This window comes from Microtus pennsylvanicus, chromosome 21 (assembly GCF_037038515.1).
Source record: "Microtus pennsylvanicus isolate mMicPen1 chromosome 21, mMicPen1.hap1, whole genome shotgun sequence".
NCBI lineage: Eukaryota > Metazoa > Chordata > Mammalia > Rodentia > Cricetidae > Microtus > Microtus pennsylvanicus.
In genome coordinates this window covers 17,473,342-17,493,575 of record NC_134599.1, presented here as the reverse complement: position 1 = coordinate 17,493,575, position 20,234 = coordinate 17,473,342, and the positions used below count along the sequence as shown (strand labels likewise).

The 20,234-nt window shown below is 41.2% G+C and overlaps 1 protein-coding gene across 1 annotated transcript in view; it reads left to right on the top strand.

Annotated features, from left to right (window-relative positions):
- The window catches only part of Hadha (hydroxyacyl-CoA dehydrogenase trifunctional multienzyme complex subunit alpha), a 42,644-nt gene that overhangs the window by 3,141 nt on the left and 19,269 nt on the right, over positions 1-20,234 (top strand). The window contains exons 2-10 of the mRNA XM_075955082.1: positions 3,958-3,999; positions 4,563-4,633; positions 6,580-6,713; positions 7,625-7,763; positions 8,480-8,599; positions 10,625-10,727; positions 15,076-15,198; positions 15,678-15,796; positions 17,640-17,696. Coding sequence (XP_075811197.1) covers positions 3,958-3,999; positions 4,563-4,633; positions 6,580-6,713; positions 7,625-7,763; positions 8,480-8,599; positions 10,625-10,727; positions 15,076-15,198; positions 15,678-15,796; positions 17,640-17,696 — 908 coding nt within the window. The remainder of the gene's footprint in view (positions 1-3,957; positions 4,000-4,562; positions 4,634-6,579; positions 6,714-7,624; positions 7,764-8,479; positions 8,600-10,624; positions 10,728-15,075; positions 15,199-15,677; positions 15,797-17,639; positions 17,697-20,234) is intronic.

Here is a 20,234-nt window from a genome sequence, read left to right as displayed (position 1 = left end):
TAACTGTGTTCTGGTTGGCTATGATCAACTCTGTCTAGCTTAGTATGTAATTCCCATTCTCCTGCCTTAGAGTGTAGGAAGTCCACTTGTCTTGCTGCTAAGGGTTTTTCTGTTCAGAGTTCCTATTAAATTTTACTTCGGGCAATCTTAGACCCGACTTTTGTCAGTCTCACGATCCCTCCCATCTGTAGCAGTGGGTTCTCATACTCTAGGACTAGGTTTTTCTGTAGCAATGATTATGATTGGATCTTTGGAGTACAAGCACACAGGAGAGGCCCAGTGGAGGGTCCTTCAATCAGACTCTAGGTAGAAGACACGGGATATAAGGGGAATTTTGAACAAACACTAAATTTGTTTGAAACATTGATCTATAGCCTCTCCATTATAAAGGCTTGATCCTACTCTATTGCAAGCAAGCTCTAGATGACAAGCAGATTGTTCAAGAGTAGCTCAGAGGCAACATCCCCCAAATACAGCTTATGTGCTTCTTCAAAATACCCTTCCTTTTCTTCTTCATCATGGTTCAAACCATCCCTTCTACACTCCTCTTTAATCCTTCACTCCTTTCTCCACATATCCCAGACTTGCTCAACTATCCTAGGAAAGCTATCTCTTTCTTTAGTTCAGAAAATGAAAGTAAATCATCATTTACTCGACTAGATGTTACACACTCAGGCACCAGCACTCAGCAAAGGCAGATGCCTTGAAACAGTGGTTCTGCACCTGGGGGTCAAGACCCCTCTGGGAGTCACATATCAGATATCTAGCATATTAGAATTTTAAATTATGACTCATAATAGTAGCAAAATAATTATGAAGTAGCAACAAAAATAATTTTATGGTTGGGAGTCACTACAACATGAGGAACTGTATTAAAGGTAACAGCATTAGGAAGCTTGAGAACCATCCCCTTAAAATAATATCAACTTTCTTTTTTTCGAGACAGGGTGTCTCTGTGTAACAGCCCAAGTTGTCCTGGAACTAGCTGTGCAGGTCATGCTGGCCTCGAACTCACAGAGATCTGCCTGCCTCTGCCTCCTGAGTGTTGGGACTAAAGATGTGTGTCGTCACTGTCTGGCTAGTTACTTATTTCTTTTTATTTATTTATTTATTATGTATACAATATTCTGTCTGTGTGTCTGTCTGCAGGCCAGAAGAGGGCATCAGATCTCATTTCAGATGGTTGTGAGCCACCATGTGGTTGCTGGGAATTGAACTCAGGACCTTTGGAAGAGCAGGCAATGCTCTTAACCACTGAGCCATCTCTCCAGCCCCCTAGTAACTTATTTCTTAATATTAGCTCTGATCTTCAACAAAACATACATGGCTCTAAGTTTCCCCCAAAACTTCACCTTGAGATTTCAACTGTGTGATCCTCCTCCCTGCCTGCATTTTGGTCTTTATTATTATTTAGTGTTTTGTTCTCATTGCTGCATTTGCAAATGAACTTATAATTAATCTCTTCCACTATAATTTCAGTCATTAGTCAACCAAAGTTTTCACAGCAATCTGACATGTCATGCAACTTTCTAGGACACTGGGGTATAACAAGTAAAAGTAAAGTCTTGGTGGAGCTTGCATTCTGGGGCAGCAGAGGATATAGTACTGAATCTACTCAGGGACATAAATGAAGGGTTGAAAACAGCTCAGTGGTAAAGTGTTTGCCTAGCATGTACAAGGACCTAGGTTCAAGACCCAGTTCTGAAAAACAAATTGTAAAGTAGAAATTCTAGTGGGAAAGAAGCATGGGCTAGGTACTCTAACTAGGAGAGAGTGAAGCATATTGGGATAAGAATGGACTAACTGGTAGGACAAGTAGGGCGGGGTGAGGTAGAAAGTCAGACAAAAACTAAGGAAAATAAGCAGCTAAGTGTCAGAATGCAAATGCCGAAGCAAATCCAAAACAAACAAAGAAGCCTAACCAGCCAAACCAACAAACCTCCAAAAACAAACACCTACAAAAGCAGCACAGCTGCAACTTCATTTTGAGATGAGGAACTGCTAGGTGTCTCAGCCTAGCTACAGCCTGTGATCGCCCATCTCTGGGAAGTACTGGGATGGCAGGTACTGGTCACCACTCAGGGCAGTTACTGTCTTAAAAATCAGATATTCGTGCTTTCGAGGTGGATGATGCAAGCTGGATATGGGAGCAGCCTAAGGGGGCAGAGGTAGGCAGGTCGCTAGGAGTTCCAGGCCAGCCAGATCAGAGTGAGATCTTGTCTCTAAAAGAAAACTAAAGTGCTCAGGCGGACATCTGTGAGTTCAAGGCCAGCCAGGACTACTTTATAGTGACACTCTCTCACTAGAATCAGGTGTGCTGGAATGCATTTATAACCTGAGCACTTGGGATCATGAATTCAAGCGTTCAAAGTCATACTAGGCAAGTTATGTATAGCAAGTTCCAACCTAGCCTGGGCTACACGTTGAAGCCTTATCTCAAAGAAAATTAAAATAATAATAAGAAAACAACAACAACAAACCAGGTTGTCCCTGACTTCATTATCTTCTACGTCTCTGTGCCTCCCAAATGCTAGTATTCCAGGTGTGGACCCCATACCTGTTCTGCTGATGACTTTAGTGGCTGTGTTTTCTGTAGGGTTGCAGCTGCTTGCCAAAGATATCCAGTGAGCAAAATGGTAATTAGAACCAAAATGGCTGGGGACATGAGATTTGATCTCTTGTGGTCATGCTGAAGACCCTAAGCAAGTTAGATGATGAGCACCAACTAATAAGCAACAGAGGACAGTGTCAGAATTTTGTTATCCAAAGATTGGGAATGTTATTGGTGGAATGCTGTATAGAAATTTTTTTTAGTTAGGAATGCTTAAAACAGCAAAGCATGACATGGACTGTTTCCTTTGTAGCAGCCAGTGGTTGCCCCTTGATTTGATGTTTTGTTTTGTTTAAGGTCTCACTATATAGCCCTGGATGGCCTGGAACTTGCTATGTAGACCAGGCTGGCATCAAATCCAGAGATCCTCCTGCCTCTGCCTCCTGAGTGCTGGGGTTCAGTGTATAACGACCACATCCAGTGGTCTTTTATTTGTTTTTCAATATTTATCTTTATTTATGTGTTGGTGTGCATGCGAGTGTATGACATGTGTGTGAATGGCAGTGGTGACCAAAAGAGGGCATCAGATCCTCTGCAGCTGGAGTCTTTTAGCCAGCATGGGTGCTGGGCACCACACTCGGATCCTTTAGGGAAACAAGAGGAATGCTTTCACTAGTTGGCCTGGAAATCACAGTAATCCACCTGCCTCTGCCTCCCTGGTGCACAGTTATAGTAGTCAGAGGTCCTTAATGGGTCTCGGGCCAAGGATAAATAGCTCTGTGGTAGAGTGTTTGCCTAGCATACACTAGGCCTATGTTCAATCCCAAATGGGAACCAGTATGGGTGTCATTAGGTTCAGGTAGGTGTTGACAGGGCTTCCATTCTTTCCGAAGGCCCTGAGGAAAAGCCGTGGCCTTACCTTTTCTAGTTTTCAGAGACAACCTGTGGTCTCAGCTTCTGCTCATCTCCTTCCTTTAGCAACCTGGAGCCAGGACATGCTCACATGTCTCTGATTTTCTTTGGGGTTACCCTAAACCCATTTAGATAATTCATGATGCTTTCCCTAGATAAAGGTCAATCTTACTTCCATTTGCATGTTAGCCCTTTGCCATGTAACCCAACACATTCACACATTCTAGAGATGTGATGTGTCCTTCTTTTTTTCTTTTCTTTTTTTTTTTTTTTTTTGGTTGGCGGGGACATCCTCTCCCTACCTTACTTATTATCTGGATAATCATTTGACCTAATAATTAAAATGAGAAAGGTAATGGAGTAGCCACAATAGTGGCCTAGAATACATTGTTCTGATTGGTGTTTTATTGGTGTAAATTCTAGTTTTGCTGACCTGACAGATATTACAGAAATTCTGTTTCACAGAATAATTTTGAAACACTCTTCCCTTGCAGGCTGTATTTGCCGCAGCTTTACAGCATCTTCTGCTTTGCTGAGTAAGTTGACTTTCTTGTTTACATAATGCTGATTTTTATACTTTTCATTTTTTGAAATTAGAATAGAATTGCACCATATTCCCTATTCACTTTCCTCCCTCCAACTTCTCCCACACACCTTTCTTGCTTTCAAATTCATGGCCATTTTTCTTAATTGCTGTATATGTGTATATGCACATATATAAATACCTATATATATATATATATCACTAGATAAGTATATGTGTGTATCCCTAAATATATGTGTGTATCCTAATATGTATGTGTATATGTGTATATGTTCCTAAATATATGTGTATTTCTTTATATATATATATATGTGTGTGTGTGTGTGTGTGTGTGCATATATGTAAAACAACAAAGAAAAAGAGGCCATGAATTTGAGAGAGCAAGGGGAGTATATGGAAAAGTTGGAGGGAGGAAAGTGAATGGGGATGTGTGTGTCCTAAATACAACCTGCTCTGTCCATATAATGGTACTTGTATGTATATATCTTAACATCACTTTGTAGACGTACTTTGCGATAAGCATGTTTAGAAACTAATTTGTCTTCTCTCTTTTAGCCAGAAACCATATTAATTATGGAGTCAAAGGGGATGTGGCGGTTATTCGGATTAACTCACCCAATTCTAAGGTACCCAAACTTTTTTTAGTTAATTTCTACCAACTACATTTATGAATCCTATCCTAAATAGAAATGAAATTTGTCTGTTTGGAAGTGGGCCTGTCACATGATTTTAAGGTTTTGTTAGTTATAGGCAGATGTTCCTGTATGAGAATTCCTTCTTGAGGCCAGGGGTGGTGGTGCACACCTTTAATCCCAGCACTGGGAAACAAAGGCAGGCAGATCTCTCTGAAGCCTCAGCCAGCCTGATCTACATAGTGAGTTTCAGGTCAGGTAGAACACAGTGAGATTCTGTCTCAAAAAAAAAAAAGAAAAAGAAAAAAATGTCCTTCTTGGTGGTGTTCACCTTTAACACCAACACTGTAGAAGAAGAGGCAGGTGGGTCTCTGTGATTTCTAGACCAGCCAGGCCTACTTAGTGAGACCCCATTTCAAAGACAGACAACACACAAAGAACTCCTTCTTATTGACTCTAGGTGTCAGATTAATATCAAAGATTAATAAAACTAGCCTGTTATTGTATAGGATAAGTATGATAGAATATGCTTGTTGATAAGACTTAATCCACCTATTTTAAACATGAGGTGATTAAATCTACCTTCAGTACCTTCCTGTTGTAGTATTACTCATAGTAGGTTGGCGGGGATACATGTAGACACTTGGCTCTTGAGCTTCCTACAGGTTCTGAATGACTCATGCAGGCCACATGCTAGAAACAGGTTATGTGAAAATGGAACCTGGAGCTGAGTGGTGGTGGCGCACGCCTTTAATCCTAGCACTTGGGAGGCAGAAGCAGGTGGATCTTTGTGAGTTCGAGGCCAGTCTGGTCTACAAGAGCTAGTTCCAGAACAGGCTCTAAAGCTACAGAGAAACCCTGTCTCGGGGAAAAAAATAAAGGAAAATGGAACCTGGATCTTGGCAAATTCAACAGTGTAGACAACAGAACCCTAGTTTTGCCAAGAATATTCTATTGCAGGGGTTCATTCTTTCCCCCATCTCAAATTGGTATGAAGGTCTCTTACTATTTTATTTTTTTAAATAAAATCTTGCAGCCAGAGCTCTATATGACATAGATGAGATTGAGCCAAGCATGGGGACTGACTCACAGCACCTGAGAGGCACAAATAGGAAGAATTCTAGGTCATCCTCAGCTACAGAGTACAAGGCTAGCCTGGGCTATATAGAACCATGTAAGAAACAGAAGGACCTACATGAAGCAGTTGGCAACTCTCACCCATTAGCAGTTATAGGAGCCAGCCTTTCACTTGTGCTCCTACTTAGGATTCAAACTTAAGATTTTTCCCCTTAATTTTCTGAAGTTGAATATATTTATAAAATGAAGACCATACTGTGTCTAATTTTGCTTCTTTTTTTTTTTATGTTGTATAGATTCCCTTCTCCCCCTGGGCCAATAAATATTTGTAGATTTATTTAATTGTACCTGCATCTGATCCAGACTGCTAGGAGTATGACCTCATGATCACTTTTTTAGTTTAGTTTTTTTCAGACAAGGTCTCACTGGATAGGCTGGATAGCCTGGAACCTTCTGTGTCCTAGGTCAGCCTCAGACTTGCGGCAGAATTTAGAAGGAAGCATCCCTATGCCCAGCCAGCAGAGTCCCCTTTTTTCTGTATTGTGTGTACATGACGTACTTGAGGGTGAGAGTGAAACTGAGTCTCTCCTCCCACCTTTACCTGGGATATAAGGATCAAACTCGGATGGTTGGGCTTGCATGGCAAGCACGTTTACCCACTGGGCATCTCTCCAGCTCGAGACCTGTTTTTAAAGGGAAGGGTACTAGTTGGGTTTCAGAGGGGTTTTGGTCTGTCTGTGTTTTGGTTTTGGTTTCTTCATTTTCTTCTTACAATATGTCTGCTGCATGAACATATTTGACAGTGGTAGTATGTCTGTTATACTTCTAGTTTAAACCCTTAGATGTAGCTGTTTCTCTTGTAGGTAAATACATTGAATAAAGAAGTACAAGCAGAGTTTGCAGAAGTTATGAATGAAATCTGGGCCAATGACCAAATCAGAAGTGCTGTCCTTATTTCATCAAAGCCCGGCTGCTTTGTCGCAGGTGCTGATATCAAGTAAGTTTATCTTGATTAATTACATATTTCTATCTTTAAAAGAAGATAGAAGTAAATTCTCCAAAAGTTTGTTTTTTGAAGTTATTTTCCTGAGTTTAATAAAGCTGATGAAATAAAGGAACTTGTTGCTTAAATCATAGATGACTAAATACAGCCTTTCTTTCTTGCTAGCCAAGAACAAATGCCCAGTTTTCTTCCATCATACCAGAAAACATTTAAAAATTTGGTGGAAATCCCAATTCGTATAACCACTTTGGTGCACAGTTTGTCAGTACTTAGTAAAATGAAAAATACAAGGGCTAGACTGGTGGGTAAAATACCTGCCGCTAGGCCAATGACCTGAGTTTGATTCACCCACATAAAAGCTGGGCATGGTGAGTTTGATGGATCGCCTTGTCTCAAAAAATAAGAAGTGAAAAAGCCACCTGAAGTTGGCCTCCACATGTGCCTGCACAGTTGAGCAAACACGCAGATACACACACACAAGGAGTGGGAGGCAACAAGTATGTTCCAGCCGCATACTCTCATCTAGGTGTATATACTAAAGAAATCTTAGTCTCTATTCATAAGAATCTGTGTGGAAGAATAGTCATTCCTGTGTGTAGGTAGAGATAATGAAGCCTTTGAAACCAGCTACATGTCACTAGGGAAACAGATAGAGATTAACTAGATCCAGAACATCACCCTAGAATTGTCTGATCTGTTAGCCAAAATATTTACCAGGTGATATTAGAGCTTTGTGATCAGTGGTTTGTTAAGGAAGCAAAGTAAATTGTGTAACATGTTCCATTTTATGAACTCATTGCCAAATATTGATGTATGCTGAGATAAGCATGTAGTGGGTGAAGTGTTATACAAAGTAGGATCCAGTTTCATCTCTCCTTTTGTGTTCTTTTATGTGGCTGCTACAGCATGCTAGCCTCTTGTACAACTCCGCAAGAAGCAACACGAATATCACAGGAAGGACAGAGAATGTTTGAGAAACTTGAAAAGTCCTCGAAGCCCGTTGTAGCCGCCATCAGTGGATCCTGCTTGGGAGGAGGACTTGAGGTATGGATGAATCCCAGAGCTGTATAGATGCTGTCCCACTCACTGGTAGGATGTGCTGCTGTGACCCTTGGGCTATTGTTTCTCCTGCAGGAAAGTCTTCCGAGTAGGATTGGCTTGATTTTAGCTATCAAACATCTGCATGGGGTTAACTCTTAATTTATGACAAGCAGCAAGTGACACAGAGCACGTGAGCCAAGGAGCGCTGTTTCCATTGACAGCTGTGATTTAAACTGCACCATGAAGTCTTTCTCATGGCTGCATACCTGGCTCAGACTCAGGGCAAAGATCAGAAGTGGGATCTGTGTTCGTGTTCTTAAGTCTGGTTGACCTTCAAAGCATAATAATATATTTAAGTCTCATGAGAGAGAGTTTCTTGTGAATAGTAAAGATGATAAGATTAAAGAGAAGAGATTCTTTTTTGTTTTGTTTTTTTGAGACAGGATCTCACTGTGTAGGCCTGCCTCTGCCTCCAGAGTGCTGGGATCAAAGGTTACCTTCAGGAGAGTTTTAAGGAGAAGAGCGACCTGAAAGGGTTGATAAATCATGACAATGGTAGAAGAGGTAAATGGTAGAGTGCCGGATGTCAGCCTAACAAATCATGGTTTATTTTGTGGGACATTCCTGCTTTATAAATAACATTTAGACCTGCCAACCTAGGTGCTAAAACATTACAGTTATATTTTCTAACTTCTAATTTTTCTTTCATTTCTCTGAAGCTCGCCTTAGCATGCCAATACAGAGTAGCAACAAAGGACAAAAAAACAGTATTGGGCGTCCCTGAAGTGTTACTGGGACTCTTACCAGGAGCTGGAGGTACCCAGAGACTGCCCAAAATGGTAAGTTAAGAACACCCAACGCCAGGAACTTGAGCTATACATAAGTACCCTTTGGATCTACTCCATCTTCTACAAAGTACTCACTGTAAAATTCAGAAGCCAAGTAATTTAGGAGTATAGAGGATTGTTGAGAGATTTTTTTTCTTCATTCCTGATAGTTTTTCAGTTCTACAGAATTGTTAGTAAAGGATAAAAGTGATAAGCCTTGCTTTTCCAAAACATTAATTTGTTCCTCCTCTCACGGTATCGCCTTAATAGTTTTTCAAAGCCATGGGTTGTAGGTCATAATAAGTATGAGACAGCTTTCTCATAATTCTCTGATTTAGACCATGTCCTTGCTATAGTCAGAGGACCAAAAAAGATCAGTAAGCTTCTGAATTTCTAGGAAAGGAGAAGGAGAGTCATCCCTGGAAGCTGCGGAGGGATTTCCTATCAAAGCAGAGGGCAGAGCCTCGCAGCGCCCAGCACTGTAGACTTCTTCTCAGTGAGAAGGGCACAGTGGAGCAGCTGAGCCTAGAAGCCCACACAAGTGCAAATGGGGAAAGGAAGGTTTTGTTTCATTTGGTTGGTTTTGATTTTGATCAAAAGCTTCATCCTGTAGCCTAGACTGGCCTCAAACTCTTGTCTGTCCCCTGCCTCACCCTCCTGAGTCTGAAATAACACATACCAATCTAGTTATCAAAATAAATAATACACATTTCTTTGTAAGAATTGTCTAGAAGATGTCTTGACACAAAAAGTTTTGTTGAATTTCATTTACTTACATTACTAGGAGTTCCTTCATTTTTGTTTTTATGCTTTTTTTTGTTATTGTTTTGGTTGCTTGCTTGTTTGTTTTTTTAAGCCAGGGTCTCTTTATGTAGTCCTGACTTCACTACGTAGACCAGGCTGGCCTAGATCTCAGAGATTCTTTTGCCTCTGCCTCCTGAGTACTAGGATTAAAGGTGTAAGCCTCCATACCTAGCTGGTTTGGTTTTGTTTGTTGTTGTTGTTTTGTTCTGAATCAGAGTCTTCTCTACAACTCAGACACACCTTGAGTCTACCATTCTCCTGCCTCAGCTTTCCAAGATTATGGAACAAACCATACACTTGGCTAGAGATCAGTTTTCTATAATACTGTATCAGTTGAGCTGCATTGTTAATTCTCAGCATTATTTTTCTGAAAATTGAACCCATGGTCTTATGCATGCCGAGCAAAGACTACCACTGAGCTACAATCTCAGCCCTAGTTTTAAATACTGTATAAATGATGGAAAACAAATTGAGAATGACAGTCTACAATTTTAGTTCATATAAAATGAATTCTCCACCTCTCCAGTTCCTTATGCTATTGAATTTAAAATATATTATAAAAGCATTTTTTTCTTCAACTGGACATAATCTCAAAACTTAAAAGTGTGTAAGTATATAAAATTTAATTTACTGATAAAAGAACATAAAGCTGTGGTCTACAGAGTTAGTTCTAGGACATCCAGGGCTACACAAAGAAACCCTGTCTTTGGGCTGGAGAGATGGCTCAGCGGTTAAGAGCATTGCGTGCTCTTCTAAAGGACCCGAGTTCGATCCCCAGCAACCACATGGTGGCTCACAACCATCTGTAATGAGGTCTGGTGCCCTCTTCTGGCCTGCAGGCATATATGTAAACAGAATATTGTATCCATAATAAATACATATTTTTAAAAAATAATAAAAAAAAAAGAAACCCTGTCTTCAAAACAACACTGGTTTGACTTTTCTCCTTATTTTAGAAAAAATGATTATGTTTATTTGTTTATATTGCGTGTTCATGCACACGTGTGCAAGGGTGCACACGTGGAGGTCAGAGGACATCTTTCAGGAATCAGTTCTCTCCTGCCGAGAGAGTTCCAGGAATTAAACTCAGGGTGTCAGCCTTGACAGCAAGCATCTTTACCCACTGAGCCCCTCCCAGCCCCACGTTTCTTCAAAAGTTTGCTCACTTATGATTTGTAAACTAACTTCCACCCTCATTTTCCCCCTGTGCCCTGGCTCTCACTTGCATGTTAGGTGGGTGTTCCTGCTGCGTTTGACATGATGCTGACTGGGAGAAACATTCGTGCAGACAGAGCAAAGAAAATGGGACTGGTTAACCAGTTGGTGGACCCCCTGGGTAAGTGTTAGAATGACTCAGAATTGGGTCTTATAGAGTTGCTTATTTCCTGAAGGATTTGATCACTTGAATATTAATTAGGATGAAACTCAAAACTCTTAAGAAGTAACGGTATTTTAGGAGTGACATTTTCTGAGAGCTAATACTAAATCATTTTTTCTTTTGGTTTTTCGAGACAGGGTTTCTCTGTAGCTTTGGAGTGTGTCCTAGAACTAGCTCTTGTAGCCCAGGCTGGCCTCAGACTTACAGAGATCCGCCTACCTCTGCCTCCCAAGTGCTGGGATTAAAGGCATACGCCACCACTGCCCAGCTAATACTAAATCATTTTAACCACCACCCTGGTTTCTATGTATTTTTTGATTATATGGATATCAGGAACATAGGAATCAGTTCAATCATTAGTGTTTAATTATAAATTAGCTGTATTACTGTCCATGTGTAAGCCTCCCTTAGTCCCTGGTGGGAGGATCTTTGTTTTATTTATTGTTTTTATTTTTGTTTGGAGCATGTGGGATCAAACCAGGGTCTTCTGCACGCTGGGCCAGTACTCTATCACTGAGCTACATCCCCACCCTGTGTTTTAATAATAAGAAGCACAGGAAAGAGCCAACCTCAGAATGTTAATATATGGTATCTACTTATGTGCTACTTTCATGCAATTTCTGCTAGCAGTAGAAACCTCTAAAATGTACATTCATCTCCTGGTATTTCTTAAATATCATTATTAAGCTATTACTTAAGGCTCAGTGTGGTGGTTTATGCTTGTAATCCAGCATTTAAAGATTGAAACAAATGAATCATGAGTTTCAGCCACCTTAGGCCACATAGTGTAGAAAGTTCTAAGCCAGAGCTGCATAGTGAGACCATACCTCAAGAAAATAAACAGGAGCTATTGAGATGCCCAGGGACCTGAGTTTAATTTCTAGGATCCACATGGCTAGAATAATTTTCTTAACAAACGGTGCAGAACTTTGGGGACTGGTAGCAAAAGAAAAAAGGCACTGCATGTAAATTCTAACTTAAAGTGAACCATAGACCAATGTCCAAGAGACAAAACCAGAACACTTTCAGAAGAGAGCAAAGGAGGATATCTTTGTGCTTTTTAAATCAGAAAGGTGTTACATACCAAGCCAGTAGCATGATCCACAAAAATCTCCAAAATACCAAAATAATAAAAATCTCTAGGGGTAGAGAGAGATGGCCTAGCTGGTAAAGACATTTGCCACACAAATCTGGTGACCTGAATTTGACCTTGGAAACAATATAAAGTTTGAAGGAAAGAACGAACTCCACAAAATTATCCTTTGACTATCACATGGGAGCCATGGCATGTGAGCACATGATGCATGTATACAAACACACACACACACAGACAAACTAATGGTGATATTGAGCTAGCCTTTGCCCCTGAAGTAAACTCCACTTAAAGATAACACATTATCCTTTTTACAAATTGCTGGCTTGATCACCTAAAAAAATTTGTTTAAAGATTTGTTTATTTATTTATTTATTGTGTATACAACATTCTGCTTCCATGTATGCCCACAGGCCAGAAGAGGGCACCAAATCTCATTAGAGATGGTTGTGAGCCACCATGTGGTTGCTGGGAATTAAACTCAGGACCTCTGGAAGAGCAGTCAGTGCTCTTAACCTCTGAGCCATCTCTTCAGTCCCGATCACCTAAAATTTTATAAGTGATTTTTTTGCCTGGCAAAGAAAGTTAATGGTGTCGTGGCTAATTATGTTTCCTTACAGTATTTGCATGATGTTAGTATCGGGGTAATGCTGGCCTCATAAAATTAGTTGTGGAATATCTCTTTCTCTTGTTTTCTGGAAATTTTTGTATAGAATTGATATTTCTTCTTACTTAAATACTTAACATACTTAACCATAAAGCCATATATGGGGTTGGTGGATTGTTATTTTTTATTTTGTTTTGTTTTTTGTTCTGACTAAGATAGTTTTAGGGTTTGTTTCGGGTTTCTTTGTTGTTTGTTTAATTTTTTATTATTTTAGACTTACTTATTTTCTTATGAATGTTTTGCTTGCGTGTATTTCTGTGCACATGTGTGACTGGTACCCACAGGGGTCAGAAGAGAGCAACTGGACTATAATTGTAAACCACTGTGTGGGTGCTAGGACTCAAACCCCGTTCCTCTGCAAGAACAGCGAGTGCTCTCAACTGCTGAGCCAGCACTCTAGCCCCTTGTTTTTTGAGGTTTTGTGTATGTGTGTGTGTCTGCCTGTCTGTCTGTCTGTCTATGTATGAGTATCCTATCGTGTGTGTTCAGGTACCTCTGGGGGCCAGAAGAGGGCATTGGCTCCCATGAAGCCAGAGTTACACGTGGTTGTGAGGGGTCACCTGACTGCTGAGGAAGCCTTGAACAAGCAGACTTTGTGGAGCCTGGCAGAGGAAATGGCATGGAAGTAGGGGAAAGTCTTTAAGATTCTTTTTCTCCTAGTACAGCTAATGTCCTAAGGCCAAGAGACCTAGGATGGAAAGGACATATGAGTGAGACCATTGCCATCCCAGGAGACCTGTCCTTATCTGTACCTCCCTCGAGGACTGTGGTGCACTGGCCACACTCCAAGTGTGGTATAAGGAAGGCAGTGTTTCCCATGCCATATTCCCAGTGTCACATTCTTACCCTCAGGGAGAACCTCAGCTGGTCATAGTTCTTCACCTAGTAGGATGGCCTTTGTTCCTAAAAGGTGTAGGCCACCAGCTGTCCTGTGCTGGTGTTCTTTTTGTGCTTCTGGAGTGGTCTTTCGTGGATGTGCTGCACAGTGCTGGCCAAAGCTGGCCCCCTGGGTAGACCTGTTGTTACTGCATGCTCAGCAGCATTCTGCGTACCATCTGGTGACCGTGGCCACCCTGTCAGATTATGATGCTATTGACTTTTCTGGATTCTCTGAGTCTTGGCCATTTTGAAGTTAAAAATTTTGTTCTGGTTCCCCCTTCTCCACTTGGGTCTGTCTCTAGTCAGACAGGACAGCCGTCTTACTAGAGGAGTAGTTGTACATTTGTAGTAAACTTTTCCTCTTGAGATCTTGTTCCCGAGTACTTTGGGAGTGTAGACGCCTTTTTACACTCCAGCCGCTTCTTCCCGTGTAGTCGTGCAGACTTTCAGTAGGGAATGTGGATGGGGTCTGTCTTCATAGCCCATAAATTCTGTTCTTTGGATTTCTCAGCTTTGCCACTTTTTGTTTGTTTTGGGGTGCCTCACACATGCTAACCATGTACCCCTGAGCTGCACACATAGTCTAATTCCTGCTTCCTACAGGTTCACAAGCTAGCAGGTGCTATAAGTGGGAAGTTAGTTGCTGTCTTAGTTAGGGTCACAATTACTGTGATGAAATACACTGACCAAATCCAAGTTGGGGAGGAAAGGGTTTATTTCACCCACAGTTCCATAGTCATCATGGGAAGCAGCGAGGACAGGAACTCACTCAGGGCAGGAACCTGAAGGCGGAGCTGGTGCTGAGGCCATGGTGGAGTGCTGCTTCCTGGCTTGCTCAGCCTCCTTTCTTAGAGATCCCAAAACCACCTGCCTAGAGACAGCACCACCCACAATGGACTGGGCCCTCCCTCATCGATCACTAAATGCCCTACAGGCTTGCCTACAGCCACATCTCATGGAGGCATTTTCTTGAGGTTCCCTCCTCCAGATGATTTTCCCTTGTGTTGAGTTGACATAAACACAGCTGCATATTGTTGCAGCCCCATTCTGTGGACAAGTACTTTGTGGACCAGAGATCCCACCACCTTTCTGAACCAGCCATTTGAACCTCTCACTGCTGTCCCATCAGGGAAACTGGCCTTGTATTCCTCTTCCTTCTAATCTGTTCTCTGTGGCCCCAGAGCTCTGATGTCTTATTTTCCCCCTAGTAACAGCCTTTGGCTCGAGCCAAGTCGAGTAGCCAGTTAGTCCATGCCCCAAGGTTTATGACACACCAGAGAGCAAGTGGCCAATCATGGCCAAAGATAGGCTGTTCCTTTTCCAGAACTTTAGTCCTCAGGTTTCTGCAGAACCTTTATAAATAGTTTACAGTTTACTCGGGTCTTTTATTTTCTTCTAGTTCTGCACTAGGAATACAGGCCACACAAGACCTACCACATCCTGTTAAAGCATAAGACAGACTGACAGTGTTTGAGACCTTTCTTCTACTTAGAGCGCACTGGTGCACCTTGTTCACATTTGTGTCCAGAGTTCCCACAGAGCTTAGCACTCCATTGTGAAAGGAGGGCTGTGTGGGAGGTCTCCTCTGCTTCAGACTGTCCCAAGCTTGATTTACATTCCAGTCCTTGCAATCATTTTGTTGTTATTATTTTATTCTGTTTTTACAGGACCAGGAATAAAATCTTCAGAGGAAAGGACAATTGAATACCTAGAAGAGGTTGCAATTACTTTTGCCAAAGGCCTAGCTGATCGGAAGGTCTCTGCAAAGCAAAGCAAAGGCCTGATGGATAGTAAGTGTCTTTGTTAGCAGCACACAGCAGGGCTTCTTCCTTCCCCAGCTTTACTGGGTTCAGAATGAGCCCAGCTGGACTGTGAGAGACGCTGCCTAAAAAGAAAAGAGAGAGGGGTAAATGTATTATCTATGCTGTATGAAGTCAGCCTTAAAGAGCACCACTGTGCCTATGGTCAGATCCTCAACCTGATACTTACTGTTAAAGCCATTGTTTAAAGGCTTGTTATTTTGGAAGACTTTTAACATTAATACAAAAGTGGATTTTAATAGTATAATAAAGCTGCAGTCCCCAGAGCAGGCCTTAACCTTAACACGGAACAAGTAACTAAAGCCCGTTAAGACAGCGCATTATAGAGGCTGACATTAAGATTGTGTTCCTTCATGTGGCTAGAATACTCCATTGCTGTGGAGTCTGCAGAGCAAATGGACAAGGGAGCCCTGGTTCATGTCGCTGAATAACTATGTTTTACCTTACAGAGCTGACGTCATATGCCATGACTATTCCGTTTGTCAGACAACAGATTTACAAAACAGTTGAAGAAAAGGTGAAAAAGCAGACCAAAGGCCTTTATCCTGCACCCCTGAAAATAATCGATGTGAGTCTGCCCTGCGTACCCACCTTCTCCGTGTTTCTTCCTCTTTGGTGAAGCAGTACTCTGTTGTGATTCTAAACAATGTACATCAGTACTTTTTGTTTGTGTTTTACTTCTTGAGAAGGAATCTCACTGTGTAGCTCTGTGTAGGCCAGACTGGCCTGAAACTCAGAGATCAACCTGCCTCTGTCTCCTAAGTGCTAGGATTTTCGTATTGCCCAGTCAGTACGAAATTCTTGTTTGTTTGTTTGTTTTGATTTGATTTGATTTTCGAGACAGAGTTTCTCCACGTAGGCCTGGCTGTCCTGGAACTTTCCTTGTACACCATGCTGGCCTCATACTCACAAAAGTTCTCCTGCTTCTGCCTCCCAAGTTCTGGGATTAAAGGTATGCGCCACTATGCCCAGCTAATGATAATTTTCTAAAAAGACATTCCACTTCTCTATTTATTATGAAGACCTAATTATATAGAGGCAGCATGAAAAGATGAAGGAAGATAATTAAACGGACTTTAAATTTAAAATACTTGAAATTAATTTTAAAAACTTTAAAACTTAGAGCTTTCCAGACTGGGAAATTCAAGAATGTGTAATCAGAATTGGAAGATGCAGAGCTATATAGAGACCCTGTCTTAAAAACAAACAAACAAAAACAAAAAAACAGTGTGGTACATTATCCTAGCATTCTGAGAGGCAGAGGCAGGCAGATCTCTAAATTCAAAACCAGCCTGGTCTACATGGAGAATTATAGGATAGAGAGACTGTCTCAAACAAACAAAACAACCAAAAAAAAAAAAAACCAACAAAAATTGGTGAATGCATCCATTAGAGAGTACATTTTGAGTAGAAGACAGGAGACTACTAAGACATGGAACATGGGCTAGCTTTGGATCTCTGACAGACCCTTTGTCTGGCTTGTAGAAGCCTCTAGATTGAGTCCCCAGCACTGTAGGAAAAAAAGATGAAACATGACACACACATCTGCTTTCATCTTAACAGTCTGGGCTGGGGCAATTAAATATGTGTGGTAAGGCCGATAGCCATACAAGATATGAAGCAGCAGGCAGTACTGCACAGTCATGAGATGAGGAAGAGACTCTGGGGTCCGGCCTGAAAAGGGAGTGCAGCGTAGGGGAAGGGAAAGTCGGGCCAGGCAGGATGGGCAGCATGAGGCTGGTGAAGGAGCATTCAGTGGAACCCACTTTTAACAGTCAACAGTGGGGTGTCTCTAGCAGGGCAGACTGAGGTTAGATTTGAGAAGGTTATCAACAATGTAATTGGTCCTGTACATGGTCAAGGGTCAAAGAGGATTAGAGTGACAAAATGAGCTACTAGTCAGCTACTAGACAGGGTTTCTCTGTGTAGCCCTGGCTGACCTAGAAGTTGCTTTGTAGACCTCAAACTCACAGAGATCCACCTGTGCCTCCCTAGTGCTGGAATTCAAGGGGTGCACCACCACCGCCTGGTCAGAGGGGTCATTTCTTTGTTACATGGGACAGCGCTTACCCCAGATATAAAGTTGAGTTGTACAGAGTTCCAGGTTAATGTAACTAATAAGATCACGCACGCACACACACACGGAAAGCACAGAGAAGCAAACAGAGAGCACTGTCTTTAGAAAGAATCTAGAGAAATAGCTTGAGGTTCTCTTTCCTCCCCGGTTCAGCAGCAGCCTCAGACACAGGTGCTTCAGTCCAGAGCAGCTGGCATTCCGTTCCTTTCCTGCCCTCACAAAGCTGGATGAGTGCCCTACTCTTGGAAGCCTGATCACACTGCTATTTTATTCAGCATTATTTTACATTAGCCATTCTGTTCCAGCACTAAACAATCACATTTGTGGCTTTTAGGTTGTGAAGGCTGGACTCGAGCAAGGAGATGACGCTGGTTATCTTGCTGAATCACAGGTAAAATTATCTCCAATTTAACTGTAGAAAACTAAAGACCCATAGCTGTATTTAAAGCTGAAAATGTATATACATAAACTATACTATATGTAAAAAACAGACTATATAAGAAAGCTCACACTTCTTTTCTTCCGGTGGTTATTCTTCTGAGAAATGGGATAGTTTCTACAGATGCTTGAAAGTGCTCAGTAATGAGGGTGTGATGAGAACAAGAGCAGCCAGTCGCTTCAGAACTTATCACCAGAATGACTCCAGTCTGCACTCCGGCTGATTTTGTTGTGACAGAATGCATACATTGAGGGCTGAGATGTAGGTCAGTGCAAAGCAATTACGTTTGGCAGGTGCAAGGCCCTAGGTCCAACCCAAGTACCACAGAGAAAAAGGAAAAAGCAAGCACTGATTTACATTTACATATACATATACATATATATTGCTTACTGAGACTTAGAGATGCAACATTTTTGGTAAATTAGAGAAGAAAACTGTCTTGCGCTCAGAAACAAAGAAGCACATGTCGACCAGTATCGCCCCTTTCGCTTTTCTCGAAAGTTAATAATGGTACGCCAGATTTAAGGGAGTGATGGGTAATTTAAGTTTTTTGCAATCATTGAAGAATTTGATAATAGGACAAAAAGTAATCAGAAGAGCTTAGAGAAAGCTCTAGAAAACCATATCTCATGGGTATTTTTCATGCATTCCTCATATTTTAAGCATCATAACCAGATCCACACACATATGTATGTACAGAGCGTAGAAGCCTCAGTCTCAGAACTGAGTAACTGTCCTCACTGCATGCAGTCGGTCCTCCCACATCTACACTCCTGCATCCAACTACTGAACAGAAATGTTCAGGAAGGAGGATTGTTGGGATCAAGAGGGGATCACAAGAGAATGGGAGGGGAAAGGGGGCAATGGGTAGATATGATCAATGTATTATATACATATAAAAATTTTAGCAACTAAGTATATATAATATCTTGTATTAGGTGTTTTAGGTAATCTAGAGTCAACTTGAAATACAGAGGATGTGCATATACTGTATTTTATGTAAAGAACTTGAGGATTTATTTGTGGATTATTACTTTCCTGAGGTCCTGAAACCAGTGTTTACATAGATTCCAAGGAGCGGCTGTACATGACATTTATGAGTGTGTGTGTGTGTTTGTGTGTGTGTGTGTGTGTGTATAAACACTTTTTATATAAAACCACTTATCAAGCCTATTGAATTCATGACATGATGGATGTTACCCATAATTTGAAATCTACTGGTTTACCAAATAAAACATGCTGTCTCAGGATTAAGTATAGAATTTATTCTGTGAACTAAGAGACCAAGGATGCAAACCCAAACTACTATACCCAGCCAAGCTATCGTTCACTATCAATGGAGAAAACAAGACATTCCAGGACAAGAACAAATTTAAACAATACGTAGCCACAAATCCAGCCCTACAGAAAGTAATAGAAGGAAAATCACAACCCAAGGAATCCAACATTGCCAACACTGCCTACAATAACTCAGGCATCTAGCAACCCTTCACCAGCACAACTCAAAGAAGGAAGACACACAAACTCTACTACCAAAAACAATAAGAATAACCGGAGTAAACAACCACTGGTCATTAATATCACTTAATATTAATGGTCTCAATTCACCTATAAAAAGGCACAGACTAAGAGATTGGATACGAAAACAGGATCCAACATTCTGTTATTTGCAAGAAACACATCTCAACCACATAGACAGGCATCTACTCAGAGTAAAGGGTTGGGAAGAGAATTTTCAAGCAGACAGTCCTAAGAAAAAAGCAGGTGTGGCCATACTAATTTCTAACAAAACTGACTTCAAACTAAAATCAATCAGAAGAGATCGAGATGGACACTTTATACTCATAACAGGAACAATTCATCAGGATGAAGTCTCAATCCTGAATATCTACGCCCCTAATATAAAAGCACCCACTTACGTAAAAGAAATATTACTAGAACTCAAGGCAGACATCAAACCACACACACTAGTAGTAGGAGACTTCAACACACCTCTCTCACCAATGGACAGGTCAATCAGACAGAAACCTAATAGAGAATTAGGAGAATTGTTGGAGGTAATGAAGCAAATGGACTTAACAGACATCTATAGAACACTCCACCCAAATAGGAAAGAATATACCTTCTTCTCTGCAGCTCATGGAACCTTCTCGAAAATTGACCACATACTCGGAAACAAAGGAAACCTCCACAGATACAAAAAAATATCAGTGTCCACCTGTGTCTTATCAGATCACCATGGATTAAAGTTAGAAGGCAACAACAATGCTACCCACAGAAAGCCAACAAACTCATGGAAACTGAACAGTCAACTACTGAACCACACCTGGGTCAAGGAAGAAATTAAGAAAGAAATTAAAGTCTTCCTTGAATTTAATGAAAATAAAGAGACAACATACTCAAACCTATGGGACACGATGAAAGCAGTGCTAAGAAGAAAGTTCATAGCACTAAGTGCCCACTTAAAGAAAACAGAGAAAGCATACATTG